Raw genomic sequence first — 19972 nt, 5'->3', positions numbered from 1 at the left:
ACTTTAAAAGTAACATAAAATGCTACAGACAATGACATGGTGAAAAACATTCAAGCCCTCCCTTTCCCTTACCCCCCCACCCGTGGAGGTTCAGGGGGTGCTTGCATTGGAGGGGGCCTCTGCTGCCGCCGGCACCGTGTAGCGTGGGAGATGGAGTCCAAACTTGCTCTCGATGCCAGCGAACGTGGCCACGGCCAACCTGAAGCCTCCGATGTGGTCGGGGTTGGGCGCCGGCAGGCTGATCCGAGACTTGGGGGTGGGCTCTGAGCCAGCCGGCTTTCTGCGGTGTGGAGAGGGAAAGAGAGACGAGGAGGAGGAAGCCAGAGGCAGTGAGAGAGTTGAACAAAAGAGAAAAAAGGGAGTGAAAGGTGAGGAGTAAGAGAGGGAAAGTGTCAAACAACTTAAACACAGTGCAAGATGTTTTATAATTATCATTAATTATTATTATCATATTCAGCACTGTTCACCACAGAAATAAACATCTTAATAGAAAATCAAAAGTGGAACGGTTTGAGCAGAACTAAATCAAATCCCTCATTGATTTCATGTCGGGCTCTGTGATTCGATGCCAACGCGGACAGCAGAGGAGCACACAGCGACTCGCTCAGAAACCACAGCAAGTCTTCACTGGATCTGCAGTTGATTTGGTTCCACTGCGAGTCTTTAGGGAAAGCTACATGTACAAGTCATGAGCCATCCAGCGAACACATGCATGTGCAACGCAGCTGTCCATTAAAAGAAGCATTTTCTCAGTCATCTCTGGAGAGGTTCGCCACCTCTCTTCCCCACTGGACCTTTTTAACTTTAGAAAAGGAGAGAATTATTCCTGAGAGGGACCTATTTTGAGGAGGACAATGAGCTTGTTTCAATCCCAGAAGTGGGGGAAAGTACATGTACAAGTCAAATGGGTGCCGCCTGCCCTGATCACTGTGCGCGAGTTTGAGAAAATTGTCACATCCAGAGCTTTGAGGGTGGGCTTCAGTCTGTCAGCTAATGTGCACAGAAATTATTTTTGTTCTTGTGGCATTTCTTTCTCTGTGGTGGAGGAGGCAGGATACCAAGAGCAGCTTCTGTCTGTGGAAATGAACCCTATTGTTCTGGCAGGAGATGGTCTAAAACAGAAAACCATGCTCGCTGGAAGGTTTGTAAGAGAGAAGGAGACTTACTGTCCTCCAAAGTCGATGTAGAACCAGCGCTGCAGGAGTTCATAGGTCACCAGGGTCACTCCGAACTGAGGCGAGGACCTGAACACACGAGCTGCAGGAAGACGTGGAAGTGTGTTCATTTAAATTCATATGGACGCTAATCTACACAAGCGTATAATCAAGGTTTGGATTCAGAAGTGAGGGGGACACGATGAAGTCAGAGGTTCCACAACAACAACAACATTCCAGTTACACGTATACAAAAGAAAATGAAAATAAAGATATGTTACAACATTATATGTACTTTTACATACTTTCAAATTACATTTATGTGAAAGATGCTGAATATATTGTGCACCGATTAGCAGAAGAAAGAAAAGAAATGCTAGTGTCCTAAAGTTGATCCTGATGAAGAGATTTTTTTCTCCCTGGTTTTCTCTTTACATGTTTGATATGTGAGCAGCCAACTCAGTCTTTGGGCGTCATGGATACTTTTTGCAGCCCTTTTCAGTTTCTGCTGTGTGTAGCCTGGGAGGTGAAGCAGTCTGCAGAGCACTCACTGCACCTGCTTGTAAATATTATTGCTGTGAGCGCATGGTGATCACTGAGAGTGACTCAGAGGAGAGAATCAGAGACTCTCTCATTGGAGTTTGGTGGCTGGACAGTCAGAGGACATTGTTCAGAGAGATTTTAGTGAGGAAATCAAACTGTAACTGTTCAAGTGTGTGTGTGTGTGTGTGGGGGGGGGGGGTTGTTCTTCTTCTCTTCATCATTAGATGTTGACCTCAGTGAACATTACCTCCAGCTCCTTTCCAGAAAGCCCGGGGTCCCTCTTCTCTGAGAATCTTCCAGAAGCAGTCCACCATGCCGCTGTAGGTGGTCTGACCGGCACGTGCCGCCACCTGCAGCCTGGTCTTGATCACGTCTGCTGGGGTCACCAGAGAGGCCGCTGGCATGCCTGTGGAGAAGAATGCAAGAGCTGTTTAGTCACGTGATGCTTTCGGATGTGTTTGATTCTAAATAGAGCACAAACCTAAAGTCAGCCCCAAACAAATGAGACGATTTGCAGAAAGCAGCCATCAGCGAGCGAATGAAATCTTGCACATCATCGTTACTGCATCTGGTAGAGTGGTTTCAGCGTTCTTTGTTCCCTCTTTTAAAACACGTCATCTTGGATCTTGACCATGTTGCAGCAAGTCTGCCGCATACATACACTATACACAAGTAGGGGCCAGTTCCTATCACTTCACCATCAACCAATCCATACTACCAGCGAGGCCATTATTTAATCTCTACCTTTTTTCTTCCTTTCCTCTCTCTCCCACTTTCCTTACAGCCGTTTGAAAGGGGCCAGACAATGGACGGTAATGAGAGCAATGCACACTGTGCCCCGTGTGCTGCCGAAAGTGACTGGTTGACTAAAGGGAGTGACTGCAGAGCCCCCACTCCAGCCACTTCAGCCATGAATGGACTCAATCATTGATGGCTCGGTTATTACCATCAACTGCCCTCTTGACGATTTACTCTGACTTCTTGGTTTTTGTAACGGCCAAACGAGCTATTCAGCAAGCCTAATCAACTCAGCATTAGGTAGCAGACTGGCACCCGGTGGAGACTGACCACCTGCACTGAACTGAGGAGAGGGGAGGAGGGGAGGAGGGGAGGATAAGAGAGGAGAGGAGGGGAGGAGGAGAGGAAGCTTCCTGTGTTTTTTGAGGAGATGTGGTAGAGAACAAGGGATCTGAGGTAGAGCAGGTAGATTGTACTAATACTACTTATTATTTAACATTTATTTTAAGCCTTAAAACTGTACTGTATTGTATTTATTGTATTGCCCAATATCACAAATTTGCCTCAAGGAGTTTTACAATCTGTACAGCACATAACACCCTCTATCCAGATAGGGGGAAAAAAACCCCAAAAAGTCTTAAAAACTCCACAGGATACATTTTTTCCTTCATACTCAAATTTAAGAATGTGTGATATTTTTGCTTGAAAAGACTAATCAATAAATCAACTAAGTGTTTCAACCATACATGACTACATGAAAACATCAGTTTACTGCCATGGACAAAAATATTTGACCTGACCGCTGTGCTAAAGTAAATTTAGGGAATTCACCGAAAATATTAGAGATCATTAATATTCATGCCAAATCTCAAGGTAATCTGGCCAGTAACTGTTGACGAACAGTCGGACAACAACATGGATATTCCTTACACCCCACAGCGAATAAGGCCAAAGATTCTCTCCATAACTCTTTCTCACATACAGAGCTAACGCGAGATGTTAGAGATGGCCAACACTATGTTCTTCACAGAGCAGAGTAATGCCTGGCTAAATAATGCTGTGCAAACTGAGCATGTAATTCAATTTCCTGTGCTGACTGTAAAACACTAATTGCCAGAATGCTGTAACCGCTGATAAATATATGTGAAAGAAGGATGATAAATGTGTCGAAGTAACGAAAAAAATAAAGAAATCATGAGGCTCGTTTCAGCTCGGAGTCTGTGGGCCGTGGCTGCCAGTCTTGTGGTGAGAAACCAGAGTAAAAAAATGGAGGAGGGAGGCAGGATTTATGATTTTTCCGTGTTGGGCTGCGCCTCTGCGTCAAAAAGAGAGTGCTGCTGACATATCTCTGAGGATTCAAAACAGATATTAAGTCCTTTATGCAAATGTTCTAAAGCCTTTTAACTTGGCAGGGAGTGCTGCCCTGTTATTAGTGTTTTGTATATTATAAATCTAATATTAAAACTCTGCTTTGGATAAATCATATTTTCATGCAGAGGATAAAGTTGTTAAGTCATCAGTGGATGTTGGTCCTCTGCTCACTGTTATGACTAACCTACAGACGGGACTGTATGCATTCTTGCAGGGTGAACATGCACAAAGTATGCATGGGCATGTTTGTGTGCTTGCTTCGTGTGTGTGTGTGTGTGTGTGTGTGTGTGTGTGTGTGTACAATATATTAGGATTGGAAAGCCTCCCTGCCGGCCTGGTTGGCAGGCATCTGAGGCGCTTCCCTGCTGCAGAGCTCCAAAACCCCAGTCCCCAATCACTGAGCAGCGCTCTAATTAGCAGCTACCGCCATGGAGCCTGCGGTCAGAGGCTGCCTGGCTTCCAAACTCTGAGCTCTGCTACTGTTACTGTTACTGTTACTGCAGGCTGAGTGAGACCTGCTCTCACACACGGTTCAAAACGGGACCTGACCAAAGATTTCATTTCATAAACTTCAGTGCTCTACACATTACCTCAGCGACTGAAGCTTCCTGGCTCACTATGAATGGTCAAATATTTTCAAGTTATGAACACACTCTCACAGGCAACATGGGGTTGTAGAGCCCAAACAAACTAACTGCAAAGAAGCTGCGTGTCAAATGGTTGTTGCACCTGGCAGCATGAGATGAATTCAGTAATGACAGGTAATAAAGGTATGCTGTACTGTAACAGAACTGATTACAAAGTCTGAGATTTGTGTGACTTCTTCTATTAGTTGTCGAGCGTAAAAGATCTTAGACAAAGACTCAACAGAGATGATCCCAAAATACAATTATAACACAGAGGAGCATTTAGCAGCTAAAGATATTTCTTTCAGGAGTTGGTGGAGACCTAAAATGAGAGTAAAAATCAGACTTACATCGGCGACTACAAATTAATTCTAATGTTGCTCCGTAACTGCAGGAACATGGTTGTCTTAACCTGGCAAACCTGTGAATATTTTTTATTTAATGCCGCACACATGTATATTGTTTAAGGCCTGCTTAAATGTTCATAGTGGCATGCCCATAGCATGCCAATTATGACAGAAATGAATAATGTTTACTGGCTACATTCAGTCTTAATAGTACCAGATGAAGTACACTACCAATTCAGAATAAAAATTTTACCATTTACAGAGAAAAAACTAGAAGGCAAATTACAATTTTCCTGCTGCCATATCTTCTTACTCTTGTGAACAGTACGTTCAGTACTTTGAGAAAAGCTTTCCAGGAAGAACACATAGGTGCTTTTGACTTTTATTCAAGGAGCCCGCAGGTACAATTCTTGCAAAAACTGTTTTGTTATCTGGAAACTTTTTTTGCCTCCAAACCTGATCTTGGTTCTGTCTATGTAAAGGCTGGAGGGATGGAAGTACTTTACCTGCCAGCGCTCCAGCAAGCAGCATCTTGGCTGGCCCTATCCGCCCGTCCTCCTCAGTGAGGTAAGCCTTGATGTGGGCGTAGCAGGGGAAGTAGATGGCTGAGAAGGGGATGTCCCGCAGGAAACAGGCCTTGGAACCCTAGTGGAAGACAGTCAGAGGGAAAAGGATTTGTTTTAGGTCATAATATTGGGTTAGGAGTTAAACTCTCAGTAAGGAGAGCAGAGAAAGAGTGATATTGCTCGGGGGATTCAAACCTTGACTTCTGGCTCGGGTCTCAGAAGATTAATTGTTTTTTCTAGCCACAATATGTAACATCAACAGTCCGTTCACAAAACAGATAATCAGGCATCAACTGATGTTACTGCCAAAGAAACTTCTGCCAAAAGACTCCAGGAACTGAAATATCGACCACAACATGCCAGACAAATCATGTCTCTCCATGTGCAAACGATGTGTGTCCTCAGCAGCAGGTGAGGGAGGCAACTCCAAAAGCAAAGCTGACAGAAAAAAAAAAAAAAGAGTGGGAAAAGCAGGGAAAGACAGACTGGCTGACGAAGATGACTCCTCGTCTTCCACTGTAAACAACACTATATCATCAAGCCTATTGAGTTTCCTGCTGTATTTCAAGCCGGTTGGCCCACTGCCACCTTCTTGATACAGCAGCTACAGTCAACAGGAGGCATTTAAAGAGCTGGGCCGGGTCTCCCTGTTTTGGACAGGCTTCATTTAACTCCTATGGGATAATCCTTTGGTTCCTTCACACACACACACACACAAACAGGGAGAGGATCGGCAGATACCTGGGCTATCTCTTTTCCTCTCTTTCCTCTGGCACTTCTTGCCTGCCTGTCCCTCCTGCTGGCTGGCCTGGGCCCGAGAGGATGCTGAAAGCTGGGAGATTCTATCGAGGCAGGACAGGGACTGGGACAAGAAACCTCAATATCAGGGTAACGGTGGCAGAGCGCACAGCCGAGAGAGAGTGTGTGTATAGAAAATGAGATGCAATTAAATTACTTTGCAAAACGCCTCCAATGTACTCCTGCACACTAGAAAAACTTAACACACAACAAGTCCATAAACATGAAACACCACTTGGGTCCATATTCCTACACTGACAACTTTCCCCCAGTAATGAATGGTGGCGCTAGTGCGTTAGCCACCCTACCAACCAGTAGCTCCACCAGCAGAGGGTGAGCGTCAGGATAATTACCCTGACAAAGGCAGCTCTGTGCCTGGGTGCAGCCCCTCCGGAGCCAGCCCGTCTGGGGCTTGCAGGCTGGAGCTCGTCTCCTCCCCACCTTCCCTCCACCACCACCACCACCACCGCCAACACCGCTACTGCTTTCTCAATGCACTTTGTCTTGTCTCAATGCATGGACCAGGAGACGAACATGAAGTATGTGCACGAGCACACATTTACACACACTCTTATGGGTAACGCAGCAGTCTCCCAGACAGTTGAATGGAGACAGTAGCTTTATGGACACACACACACATACTTCAACATAGTCATAAATTACTACAAACACAGGAACAGGTAGGCAGGTAGACAGAGACAAGGGGAGGCTCCACATTCTCTTACAGACTTGTTAACAGAAGCAAAAGGTTTACATGGACGTCTGTGCGGTCCGGTCTAAGGAAGACAAGATCGTCATAGAAAAATAGTTTACTACTTGGAATTTGGCAACACAAGTGCCATCATCTTACTTGCAAATTAATACAACCGCAGGTATGAGATTGACATTTTCACAGTTGATTGTGTTTACAGTTGAAGCAGAGTCTCCCCTGCCACGCTCCATTAGGACTTATTTATGTAATTTAATTAGACATCCTCTGTTTCACCCTGAGGGCTAATGTCCTTGTCTAGCCAGTTGCGCTGCTAATGTTAGCGGTAGCCACAGCTCTACAGCCCTCCTGTCTAACTGGTACAGCATCCAAAAGACACTGTGTGGCTGTGCACCTCACTGTCGACAGACTGATGTTAGAAGTCATAATATTTATAGGAATAATAATTATGAAAATGCAGAAAATATCCTTTAAAACACCAACGCAACAATATTTTTATATTAGCCGCTTATGACACTATAATCTTTCCCGCTTGCTCCACAATGTGTTGGGTGCGTAATATCATACAACCCTAATATGCTCAAACAGTGCGCAGTAATTTTTAGCCCTGTGCCATTGAAAAATACCAATTATGGCAATTAAGGTTAAATACAGCTTTTAGCATAAATTGTGCCTTTTCTTGTTCTTGAACAGAAGACCACATGGAATTGTTGATTTAAGTGATAGCTGATGTGGGGTAAGGTCATATGTATAGTTGTACAATAGTTAATAGGAAAATCACATATGATTTAGTCATAATAGTAATGAGAAATAATAGATTGTTGTGAAATTGTGAGGCTGATGAAAACACAATAGAATGGATACTGGACGTCTGGCAATGATTTGCCAATGAATCTAGTAGCAACAAATCTAACTTGAATTCAGCGTTACATGAAATATGGCTTTGGGCTTCCACCACGACTCCACCTCTCATTTAAAGATTTCAGTTTCAACATCTGTCATCAAAGTATCATCATGTCCAATATCCTCTTACTGATGATGATGTTGCACTGGGCTGATTTTTAACTGTTCAGAGTTCATTTCATCGGCTTTTTTAGAAGCATGAACATTCACTTCCCTTCTTCTCATCTCATGTAGTCTGTAGCATCCTAGTTAGCTGCTTTGTAGGATTATGGCTCTCTTCATTGTGCACACTACCTCAAACACAAACTAGTTTCTCCCTCGTGCACATTTGGTCTGATACCAGTGTTAGCCTTAATATCTCTTAATGGAACAGTTCAAACTTGCCACCAAGACACATGAGAAGACGTGAAATTAACCACATTACATTGTGTGTAATGATCTATACATGCACCTCTGACCCCAACCACATTTCTCACCTTGTAAAGTCCAAAGAAGCCTAGGTCCCTGATGACGGACAGGGCGCTGACCCTCGGCCCTGTGGTGATCTCTCCTGCCACCTGCAGACGGATCTTTACAATCTCCAGTGGGTTGGTGAAGATCACCTGGGAGCCACCAGCCTGGACAAAAAGAAATCATTGGAATGAACTTCAAAAAGTCGAGAAATGGATTGGATACTTAAGTTAAATATGAAAACTGACTTTAATATATTGGCTGCAGCAAACACCTGATTTTAACATTCATTTTGTCCATGTTTAATATGAGTTCCACTGAAGATGAAGTGTTTTGTCAACATAACACACCCATTGAATAAAAAAACATTATAATAGAATCAAGATTGAAAATGTAACTGTTATCTTGCTTCTATGCAATTGCGGCAAGTGATGCAACTTAACAATAGTGCCGCCTCAGCAACCAGCTGCAAAACAAACATGTCGAGAGGAGGAGAGCGCAGGAGAGGAGCGGGAAATCCAGCTGATGCAGTCGAGTCTGTCAGCTGTTTGTCTTCATCACACAGACCCTGCGGGGACTCTGACTTCTCGTTTTCTCTCTAACCTCTCACTTCACACCATTCTCCAAAACCTGTACTTGTGAGGGGAGGGAAACAATACTGCAGCAAGTTCAGACTGGTTTCGGTGCCTTTCAGGTCGGCAGGGCTTTAAAGTGTGAGAGGGAGCTGCTGTGGTGGAGCTGTGGCAAGACGAATGGTTAACTGTGTCTAGTCAGGGAGCATGACAGCATTTCCAGAATACTTCTTGATACTGAGAAATGTTTACACCGTTTGAAGATCTCTATTTGGAAAGTGGGCTTTTTTTCTGACTTCTGTGTCGTCCATTTTCCTTTAATTGTTTCTCTCACTCTCTTCCTCTGAATGTGTTTTCCAGCATTGTCTCTCTCTCTCTCTCTCTCTCTCTCTGTCTCTTGCTTTGACCTCCTCCTCAAATGATCTCTCTCATCTTCTCTAATATTGTCTCTCTTTTGCTACGGTTGCCAGTGGTTACTGTAGCTACACGCAAAAGGGCGGCACATCGCAATTAGATAGCAATCGGTTGCCATGGCGCCGTTTCTGTCTTAAATAGGCCTGGTCTGTTTGTTGTTGTTTCTCTCCCTTGTCTCCCCCTATTTCATTCGCTTCGTTATGAATGACGGATTGTGCTTTTCGCTTCTTGCCTTACGGGAAAGCATCAAGCTTTAATCTGCAGCATGGGCATATTTTTTACTAAATGTCCCTCAGTTTTAAGTGTTACCATATATTGCCTAAGAGAAGAGAGGGAGGAGGGAGAGACAGAGACCATAATAGTCTCATTGAAGGTGTGTGCAGCCGCTTTTTAAATAACACAGAGTGTAGTGGGCTACAGCTTCCCTTCCAGACCCAATGAGAGGCTGTGAATAGCAGGAGGGCTGCTGCTCTAAAACTGCTACATTTCACAGCTAACTCTTTATGACTTGTTTTATGGAAATAACTAAGTTGATTACATGCTGGCTAATGGCGCAAGCATTAAGAGGCTATTGGCTCCGGCCCCTAGCAGTGTTGGCTGCTTCAATTGGATACTAATGAGACTGGAGATGGAGATGTTGTTTACTCAAGGAGAGTAAAACAACAACATTGTTCAGAGAGATGAGCTGACAATTAGTCCTGACAACATAAGATAAAAGGAGTGACAAAGCAGAGCTTTTTCTGCGCTTCACCATCCCACGATTCCTACTTCGCTGTGGAAAATAACTAACTTTGAGAGTCTGAGACAGAGAGAGAGAGACGGACAGAAAGGAGAGAATCAGACAAACAAACAGAGTGAGCTAATGAGAGAGGGAGAGACGGTGAGACAGAAACAGAGAGAGGAGTAGTCAAAACAAGAGAAGTGAGGGAAGGTCGAGGTTGAGGCAGTGAGGTTGAGGGTTGTGATTATGGAGTGACAGCGTTGGCGGCTCTCTCATGATTCCCAGGTAATTACAAGGCAAGGTGATCCTTAGAAACCTGGGACGTCAGCACTTTATGCACGCATCACAGCTCCTGGCCATGTGTAAAGTTTGAGTAACCCCCCCCTCCCAACACAAAGACACACGCCAACCACTCACTTATGGCCATACAACAGACTAGCATCCACTGAAAACATGAGCTGCTCTCCATGAATAACAATCACACTTTCATTTGTATTTAACACCCTTCATGCTACATGTGCAGGTCTGAGTGTGTGTGTGTGTGTGTATTAGATTCTCTGATAATGTTTTCATAATTCACAGCAGGGCCTGAATAAGAAACCCAGTACAAAGACTTAAACCAGCCATGCAAACTGTGAAACATTCACAATGAATGCGAACAAAGTATGACTGTATTTTGCCTCTCAGTCTTACCCCACTCCTCCTCTCAGTAATGACCCAGTAAGTATTTTGTGTAACTTAAGTCCTAAAACGCAGGCCAGTAACTGCCAGATAAGCATCCAGCCAGCTCAGTCAACGGAGCATGCCATTCTTACCAAATAATCATTAGAAACTGGCAACACGCACTGGAGCTTAATGGTGCTGAGCCATGGGTTTAAGAGAGGGGAAAGAGGAGGGAGCAAGAGGAGGAGAGGAGCAGAGAAGAGGGGGAGGCAAAACGGCACATTAGAGGAGATAAAGAAGTTGCTTTGAGAAGTTTATGACACAGAAAGCGACCATGACCATTCCCCTGTTTCCCCTCTCTGTCTCTCTGTCTTTCTGTCTTTTGCTTCATAGACTGTGGACCTGAGGCTGACACTGTGGTCCAAACCAACACTTTCACAGCTACCCAATGATATAAACAGATTTCATGTGCTGTGGCTGGAGCCTCACTAAAACAGGGTTCAGGAGGGTTCGACTTCTATGTGTGTGTGTGTGTTGTGTGTGTGTGTGTGTGTGTAAGATAAAGTGGCAGGCAGAGCGCAGTGCCAGCACTAACACCGGGGCCTCAGCCAGGATGAAAGGAGCTGTCACGACGGCTCACGGAGGAAAAGAGGAAAAATCCATCCATCCACACTCCTCTCCTCTACATTTATCCTCTCCTCTCCCTCTGCATCTGTTATGCTTCTGCTTCTCAAACCACATGGGTTGTATAAAAAAAAAGACAACCCCGACTTTTCACACCGAGCACAGTACAGAACATTTCTTCGGTACAATTGCTTTCCTGTAGTTACAACACTTTTTTACATTTTTGACTCTGTCACAAAACAACATTGCTATCCAAAATGGAACGCAAAATTACAGCAAATGTACCATGCTGAAACATTTCTTAACCATATTCCTAGAACTAATAAGGTCAATTGAATGTGCCTGAGTGGAGCTAAACCCATAATGACTTGTGTATCCTGAAATACTTTGCTTTAGTGATCAGCATCAAAAGAGGGTTGAGTGAAAGACCTTCTTTCATTTGCTCAGGCTAAAGCTGCCAGCCTTGATGGACTCACAGTGTGTGTGTGTGTGTGTGTGTGTGTGTGTGTGTGTGTGTGTGTGTGTGTGTGTGTGTGCATACATGCGTTGGGGGTAGACTGTGACAGCTCAGTGATCAAAACCTATGATGGGAGGGGAGCAGGTAACAGACATGTGGGGGGGGGGTAGTCTCAGGTAGCAGTCGCTGTCAATCTTCGTTTCCTCCTTTTAAGAGTGTGTACGTGCGTGTGTGTGTGTTCGTGCACCTGTATGCTCTTCTGTTTGTCATATATGTGCACACTCCTGCGAGCATATACAGTATGCACGTTTGCTCTTTCATGTGTGATCTTTACACGTTCCATCAACAAAACGGCGACTTCTGGCATCCAAACAGGTCCATGTCTGTCTGCTCAACTGTCAGAGGGGCGGTACTCAAAACTGGCAAACATAGTTAGGAGATGTATGCTGCCTTAGTACTGTATACACTGTCTGTGTACTGTACTGCATCGTTTCTGCACAGTGCACTTTGAAGAGCCAGGATGATGAAGAGGGAGAGCAAGAGAGGCTCCATGTTTGGGCTTTTATGGAAAAATAAAGGTGAACACTGAAATATGTTGACTGTATTTGAGCAAAGTACTCGCACACTGTTGCAAACATGCTGAATAGCTGTGGCCACATTCACACCGACAACACTCTCATACAGCTCGTAGTGAGAGATTGACTCTGAGAGGAGCTGAGAGGAGCCTTTACCTGTGAAGAGGTGGGACTGTTCGATAGGATTAGACACTCTCACTTGATCAAGACAAATTGTTAGCACTGCTGTTTTAGTCATTCAGAATTCACATATAGAGCCAGACACCATAATTACATATAGTCTATGTCAAGTATGGTTTACTTTCAAATATGAAAATCCCTCTTTAATAAAAACTGAGAGGAACCTACTGCCTTTGACAAAGTGACTTATCTTTTTTTCCCCATTTCACTTCTATACATTCCATATATTCAGCTCTCCACTCCCTCCTCCCTAAACTGCGTTAAGCTGCAGTGCATAAATGTAAAGTTTTAATGCTCAAACTTATCATGATGTCCAATGTAATGTGAACTATAAAGAGTGTGACTACGTTATCTAAAACTATCCTCTTCAAATTGCACACCACAATGCACAACATTTATATGAGTGTAGTCTGTTTAGTTGTTCAGACCTCACTTCAGCTAATTATTAGCACATTGAACACAGCCCTATTTGATTGGATTGGAAAGCCTGAACGTTAAGAAGGTAAAATATACATTACATAGGGTCTTGGCTGAATGTGTAAACTGTCTTTTTAAAAGTTGTTGGGGTGGTCTTAAAGTCTGTCCAGGTTGCTACCAGTGACCTAGTTAAGTCACTTCACTTGCAAATGAGTGAATAAGTTCTCATTACGAAATGTAAGAAATGTTAACAGTCGACTTGAGACTCACACATCCACCTGCCAGGATCTCAGCTGCCAGCGGGACGGTGCCGTCTTTCTGTCTGGTCTTTCCTCGCACAAAGTCATTCACCTGGAAACACAAAGGTAGTAATATCAGGCAAAGACCAAGGATGTTTAAAGCTGGTATGGTGGAACACAATATGACTATGCAGTCAACAAACAATGTACAATGTTTTATGTAGGACACTGTATATTTACACTGAGGGATATCCTTGTTTTAATTCACTACTGGAGTTTATAACTTTACATTTGTGGTATTGACAAGCATAAAGCATTAATTAGCAGTTATTGACATATGTTGTAACGACAACAGCAATGCTGATGTTGTATGCCACCGTGTGCACAACAAATCAAATGCTGTAAATGCTTTTAATCAAGATGTCTGATTGGCAGTTAACAGTTGCAAGTTTATGTGAATGCAACTATATGAAACTATACAGTAGGTCATCTATTTGTGTGTTATGGACATAGTATCACATAAAAGATAGAATCCAAAAGATTGAAGCGATGGAAGAACCTCATGCATCTCTGTCTGTGTGAATGTGCATGCATGTGTCGATGCGCCTTCTAATGCTGTGACTTACTGTGAGCTTTATGGCTTTCTCGGGCGCCACACCCAGTAGCTGTGGTACGAGACCTATCATTAGAAAACGACGAGATGATTAGAAAAAAAGAGGGCTGTGGTACCCCTACTCACTCACTCACACACACACACACACACACACACACACACACACACACACACACACACACACACACACACACACACACACACACAGACATACATACATACATATACATATACATATACCACTTCCACACACGCCACATGATATGTGGCTTCCCGCTGCATGCGTCCGACCCTGCAAGATCCCCCAGACGCTAATGAAATCTATTGATGTGGAGTGTGGGGACATCAGAGTAGCAATAAGAGAGAGAGAGGAAGAAGGGGTAAAGAGAGGATGAAGAGAGAGAAACTGCTTCCCAGAATAGGAAAAAAGGGCAGAGTATAAAACAAACCAACCAAAAGTTTACGCAGACCTCAATTACAACCCAGAGCAGGATAAAAATAAACAAAATAATCACAACAGAGCACAATGAAACTTGGCCCCCTCCCCAGCCCCAAGGCAAGAAGCACACACACACACACACACACACACACACACACACACACACACACACACACACGCATTTACTTAAAGTAACAAACACAGTTAATAATCTACAGTAGTTTGTGTGTAACAAGGCCACACACACACATAATCATATACTCAATTTGGACCCGTACCTCAGAAAAATGCAAACCAAAATCATTTTTTAAATATTTTTTTCAACACAGAATATTCATGTGTACACACGCATGAAATTACATGGGAAAATACACCTAATTTATTTTGGCAAAATCATCCCAATAAAAAACCCCTGGAAAGATGCTCCTGTTTCTCTTGTGCTGTTTTGTTTATGAGAGATCCCGGCATCACACTAGATTAGTAATTGTGCCAATTTTGCGCTGCTGATTCCACATTCTTCTCTCAGCAGATTGTTTCCAAGGTTTTCCGTGAAAGCACTTTCAACTTATATTACATAACTACAGTTTGGCAGGGTACCTGTCTGGCCATCTATCTGGAGCCAGACCTGTCTGTCTCTGTGTCTGTGAAGCCATTCCACTCTTGATGGCCTTTGTGTTTCCCACAGAAATTCAAGCATTCAAGTTTCCTCTCGGGAGCCCTGTGCTGTCAATCACGATCATGGGATTTTAAAAAGGCCCCGCCACCGTTCCAGGGGACCCTTTTCAATCCGACCCCAACAATACAGACACAGACACCCTAACCCCAGCTTCTGAAGACAGGGCAGGTAGTCATTAGGGATGTCATGCCCTGGTATGTGCGTACCTGCATGTCCAAGGAGTCACCTGCACGTCCGTGAGTGCATGCCTACATACTTGTGCGTTTGCTCAGTGTCTGTGTGTGTGTTTGTATGAGTGCATAAGTCCATGCGACATCACTACATCGTGACACAGGCCTAAAAGTATGTGGCCTTGCGTGTTCATTGTCCTGCTCTGAAAGTCCCCAGCCAGCCGGTAATCACTTCAAAGGAGACAGGTCAACAGAGAGGTGAACTCACACCGCCCTTCGTCCACCCTACACTTTTCTTCTCCTCTCGTCTCCTCTCCCTTCTCTTCTGTTATATTGTCCCTACTTACTTCTTCTTTCTTCTCTCTCATCTCACCTCTTTTTTTCCAAAACCTGTTTTGTGGATTTGTCTGCCTGTGAGTTGTTTTTCCTGAAAGCTGTCGTAAATACAAACTTGGGGATGGATGTTTGGCCAATTTATTTAATGATTAATAGTTAATAACATATATGGTATCTTGGTGTTGCATTGGTACACTGCTCTCTAGCATGACCATGGTAACCACGATGGTGTTGGAAATACTGTTGTTGGAGTGTTTTCTACATGTCGAGAAGAAAGATCTGGAAAGTGATGCATTATATTGAAAGTATAATAAACATTGTAGTACATATAAGCTACAGCAGCTGCTGCAATATTATGCAGGATAAATGCTGCAGAAGTCAAAGACGGTATCAACTGTACAGTTTACAACCAAGACTTACTTGCAGGATAATTGACATTACACATTAAAAATAAAAAATAAATATACAATGCAGTTTTAAATTAGTGGTCATGCATACTGACCTCGGTAAAGGCCGAAGAACCCCTCGTAGCGCACCACCTTCTTGAAGCAGTCGAAGCTGTTCTTGTACATGAGCTCTCCCACCAGGGAGCCACTGCTCCTCTGGTTTTGCATGCGTGTCTTCACCAGATCGATGGGGTACACTGCTGTGGCACCCACGGCTACAGAGAATTAAAAAATGCTTAATTAGATACTGATCACATGTTATGGGGGTACTGTTTGTTTATTTCAATACACATATTCACTTATGTGGTTTACTGCCACCATTGTCCTCCCGTTGCTTTAAACAGCATCCATATCCCACCCATGTGCCTGCATCTTTGTGTTTTGCAAGTGAAGACAACAGTAATAAAATGATAACGCCTTTAAGCTAACCTAAGCTAAGGTTAATAGAGACAACGGGCTTATGCAAGAACCACTTGTACGAGTAGATTTCTTCGTAAGTGGCACGTACAAGTGATTTGAAACATTCAACTTTTTTCTTGAAACCTTATGACAAGTTTAATAATGCAAATTGGAACCCTGACATGAGCAAACCTCACAGAAAGAAGTAAGAGAGGTTAAGGATAAGAATATGAAAATGTTTTATAATGCTGTGAGCATTACAAACAAAATTCCATTCATCTCCATTATATTGGGGTGGAAAACTAAAACTACCTGCTTTGCTAAATAACACTGGAGATAGGTGATAAAATATCTGTCTGTGATTTGATTGAACTGACCCTTCTAGAGGAAGAAGAGGAAAAGATGGAGGAGGAAGGGGAAGTTTGTGGGGGTAATGTTAAGAAAGACGTTGAAGTGTTTTCATTTCCAGTGTCTCCGGCCTGTCAGACGGACAAAAACAAAAAGAACCGACCCAAGGCGACAGACTTAATTAGAGAGAGAGCGAGAGAAAAGAAGGGATGGCAGACCCATACCTCCTTATTAAGCTGTCTCCCTTGGGATAGAAGGAGGAGGAAGGGAGGAATGAAGGAAGGGAGGAGGAGGAGGAGTAGAAGAACAGTGGGGAGTCTGAAGCCAAACACAAGGCCTGGGCACCACCCTTCACCCCCGCCCTCATCCTCCCTCTTCTGATCACTCACACAGGTACAAAAGAATCCACACAGGAGGGTTTTCCCATGGCACGCAGAGAGGCGAGAGACAGGACAGAGACCGAGGGATGGTAAAGAGCGGGAAGAGAGACAGAGAGAGATTGAGCGAGAACAAGAAAGAGAGGGAGCACTTCTCTTTAAGCAGGGGAGCAACCGTTGCTCTTGTAAACAAGGGAGAGGGCAATAGAGGGGCCATTGTCCTCTCCCTCTCTCACCCTTTTCTTATGAGGACAGCAGAGGGTGGGGGGGGGGGGGGGGGGGGGCACACAGGCAGGTAGGTATGTGGTGGGGTGAAGGTATGCAGGGAGCCAATGGGGCGTGACTCTTACCCCCTGCCACTGAGCCAAGGGTGAACCTGTAGGCCGACTCCGCCACCTGGACAAGGATGGGGCGGGAGGCGTCACTAGCCAACTGCTGCTCACACAATGGGAAAGAGACAATAGAGACATTAGTGCAGAAGTGGAACACAACAAATTAAAACCAGAGCAGCTAGACAGAGACATGACACTAGACCAGCCACTGTTTCAGACATTGATACTCATAAAATGTTGCATGCCACACATCTAATTCCACCACCCTGCAAGCTCAGTTACAGGCTATTAGATCCATCACTTGTCACACCTGCTGTTCCAATTTCATGATGGACATTGGTAAAGTATAATGCTCATTTAGTAAAACTACGCTGACAAGAAAAAGAGTGAGAAGCTCCTTAAATATAAGAGTAAGTGTTTCTAATTGATGAGATAAACACAAATAGAATACAAAAATGTCTTAATATGCAGTCAAGACATTCAGTATTTGATTATGATACACCTATCACAATTAATGATTATATTTTTTACCAATTAATGTGTTGATTCTTTATTTGATTAACTGATTAATTGTTTAGACTATGAAATGCCAGAAAATAGTGGAAAAAAGCCCATCTCATTTTACAGTGACAGAAAAGCTCTAACCAGTTTTTACTTGAAAAAATTGATTAATCATCAAACTTGGGTTATTTTTTTGTTGACAAACTAATCATTTCAGTAGAAAATCAAATAACTGGTAAAAGCCTTGCACAAGTGAGCAGGTGGTGGATTAAAAGTTCAAATTGTCAGCGTTAGTAGACTGAAAGTAGAAGCTACTGTTAATGAACTTTCAACGGACCTATCTGTCTACTGCAGGAGATGTGTGATGTATCCTGAGTTAGGGTTAGAAGTACAAAAGATATTAAGCTTTCTTGGTTTAAAATTGAACAACAGACTGTTGCACACAAAATTGTAATGATGGAATCTTTCTGATATTCTGATAAATATCAGATGTATAGTTAAAATTTGTCGTTTGGCATTCGTCAAATAAAACTGGAATCACAGTGATCTTAGTACACCCTTATGAACATCACCACGGTATGCAAAGAGCAGAAGAGTGTTAGTAGCCTGCATTAGCCACACAGTAACATCAGCCACCCTCCACCTGAGGTACCTGTTGCCTCGTCTGGTCTGCCCAGCCCTGGCCTCTCCGCCCTGGGGAAAGGGGGGGTGGAGTGTTGTAAGTATGTGTGTGTGTGTATGTGTGAGAGAGAGAGGGGGATGGGAGTATCTAAAACAGGTCCACCTGTCAGATTGAACTCCCACCCCCCTCTATAATTCATCCCCAGAGCTTTCCTCCTGCCCAAATGTCTCCTTTAAACACGAGTTTCTCCACTTCTACCATCCTCCTCAGCTCTGTCTGCCTGAGGCCTGGTGAAACTTGGCAATACTAACTACTAACTGTCGGGATGTTTGAGGGAGAGAGAGGGAACAAGTTAACAGGATATAAGGAGAGAAAGGGCCGACAAACATGTAGAGAAATGAGAGAGAGAGAGAGAGAGAGAGAGAGAGAGAGAGAGAGAGAGAGAGAGAGAGAGAGAGAGAGAGAGAGAGAGAGAGAGAGAGAGAGAGGCGTAGATCAAAAAAGGAAATGGAGAGAACTAGCAAAAGATGAGAGAAAGCTCCAGCTAGCCCCCGAGGCCAAACCACAAGGCCTAAAGTGGCTCATTGTGGTGGGACTGGCGTCTGTATAGTGCTGGGCCCCTTTGCTTTCTCCCCTTTGGCCCCCGCCTGCTTCAATATGGCCTGGCCAAGCCTTCACTGTAGCGCTGGAACCCACCAGGCAACACAACTCTGACCAAACAGCCCGGGAAGGAAAACAGTCCTCTGCTCATCTGTCTGGCTGTCCATACGTCCTTCTTCCTCTTTCTTCATTACAAATTGCTCTTGTTAGCTGCTGCAAAGTCTCTCCACATCTATCATTTGCAACTTGAAGCATGTTTGAGGTTCATCAGGTCTTGAGGATGGTTCTGCTTGTCTTTATTTCCCCTGGATTTGTGAGATTTGTGTGTATGTTTTTTTTAAGACTTCAACCACATGTCAGGGAGAGGTCTCGTTGTGTTTTCTCTCAAGAAAGCCTCTTTAAGTTTCAGTCTGTGATGGGAAGTTACTTGGACACAACTTGGTCTGAACCTTGGAATGAACTTTTGAAAATGAGCAGGGCTGATGAGCACTGGCCAACTGGCATTTTGGGGGCAAACTTTCCACTTGATATCTGACAAAACTTGTGTGAATCTGTGTCTCCTGTATTTTTTTTTCTTTGACTTACACAGACGTCTAAAACAATGAATTAATTGTGTAATTCACGCCAAAATCGCAAATAAAACAGATGCTTTTGTTTGGAGGATTAATTACTTGTGAACAGGAGATATGATTTCCCTAAATTATATTATAAATCTTAGTTATCAGCATGGTAACATCTAGCCCAAGAGAATGTACTGAGGCGAAAAAGAGCTGCCAGTGTGGAAGAGGAAACCAAACACATCAACAAGTCTTCATATTCTGTACCTGTCTCTGGACCTCAGCCAAGTTGTAGGGCAGGGCGCCTTCCTCCAGCGGAGCGATGTTCTCAATGTCCACTAAACCAACACGTCTGATGAAGAGAGAGAGAGTGAGAGGTTTCAAGTAACTTTCAACTGTTGTAAAAACTCACTCTCAGAGGATTATAATATTTCATCAATGCATCACCAAGTCCATGACCTTTGGAAGCACTACCTGTCAGTCTGAAGT

General features: G+C 43.8%; 1 protein-coding gene across 1 annotated transcript in view; it reads right to left on the bottom strand.

Moving 5' to 3' along the window:
* Nucleotides 1-90: 90 nt before the first annotated feature.
* The window catches only part of LOC139299035 (electrogenic aspartate/glutamate antiporter SLC25A13, mitochondrial), a 43528-nt gene continuing 23646 nt past the window's right edge, over nt 91-19972 (bottom strand). Inside the window, exons 9-18 of the mRNA XM_070921900.1 lie at nt 19751-19835; nt 17222-17306; nt 15804-15962; nt 13694-13746; nt 13099-13179; nt 8232-8372; nt 5286-5424; nt 1945-2103; nt 1167-1257; nt 91-280 (exon numbers count right to left, since the gene is read on the bottom strand). Of these exons, the coding sequence (XP_070778001.1) occupies nt 91-280; nt 1167-1257; nt 1945-2103; nt 5286-5424; nt 8232-8372; nt 13099-13179; nt 13694-13746; nt 15804-15962; nt 17222-17306; nt 19751-19835 (1183 nt within the window). The remainder of the gene's footprint in view (nt 281-1166; nt 1258-1944; nt 2104-5285; nt 5425-8231; nt 8373-13098; nt 13180-13693; nt 13747-15803; nt 15963-17221; nt 17307-19750; nt 19836-19972) is intronic.

Source organism: Enoplosus armatus, chromosome 16 (assembly GCF_043641665.1).
Source record: "Enoplosus armatus isolate fEnoArm2 chromosome 16, fEnoArm2.hap1, whole genome shotgun sequence".
In the NCBI taxonomy this organism is placed as follows: Eukaryota; Metazoa; Chordata; class Actinopteri; order Centrarchiformes; family Enoplosidae; genus Enoplosus; species Enoplosus armatus.
The sequence above is the reverse complement of the archived record's forward strand: the minus strand, read 5'-3'. Positions and strand labels throughout refer to the sequence as shown.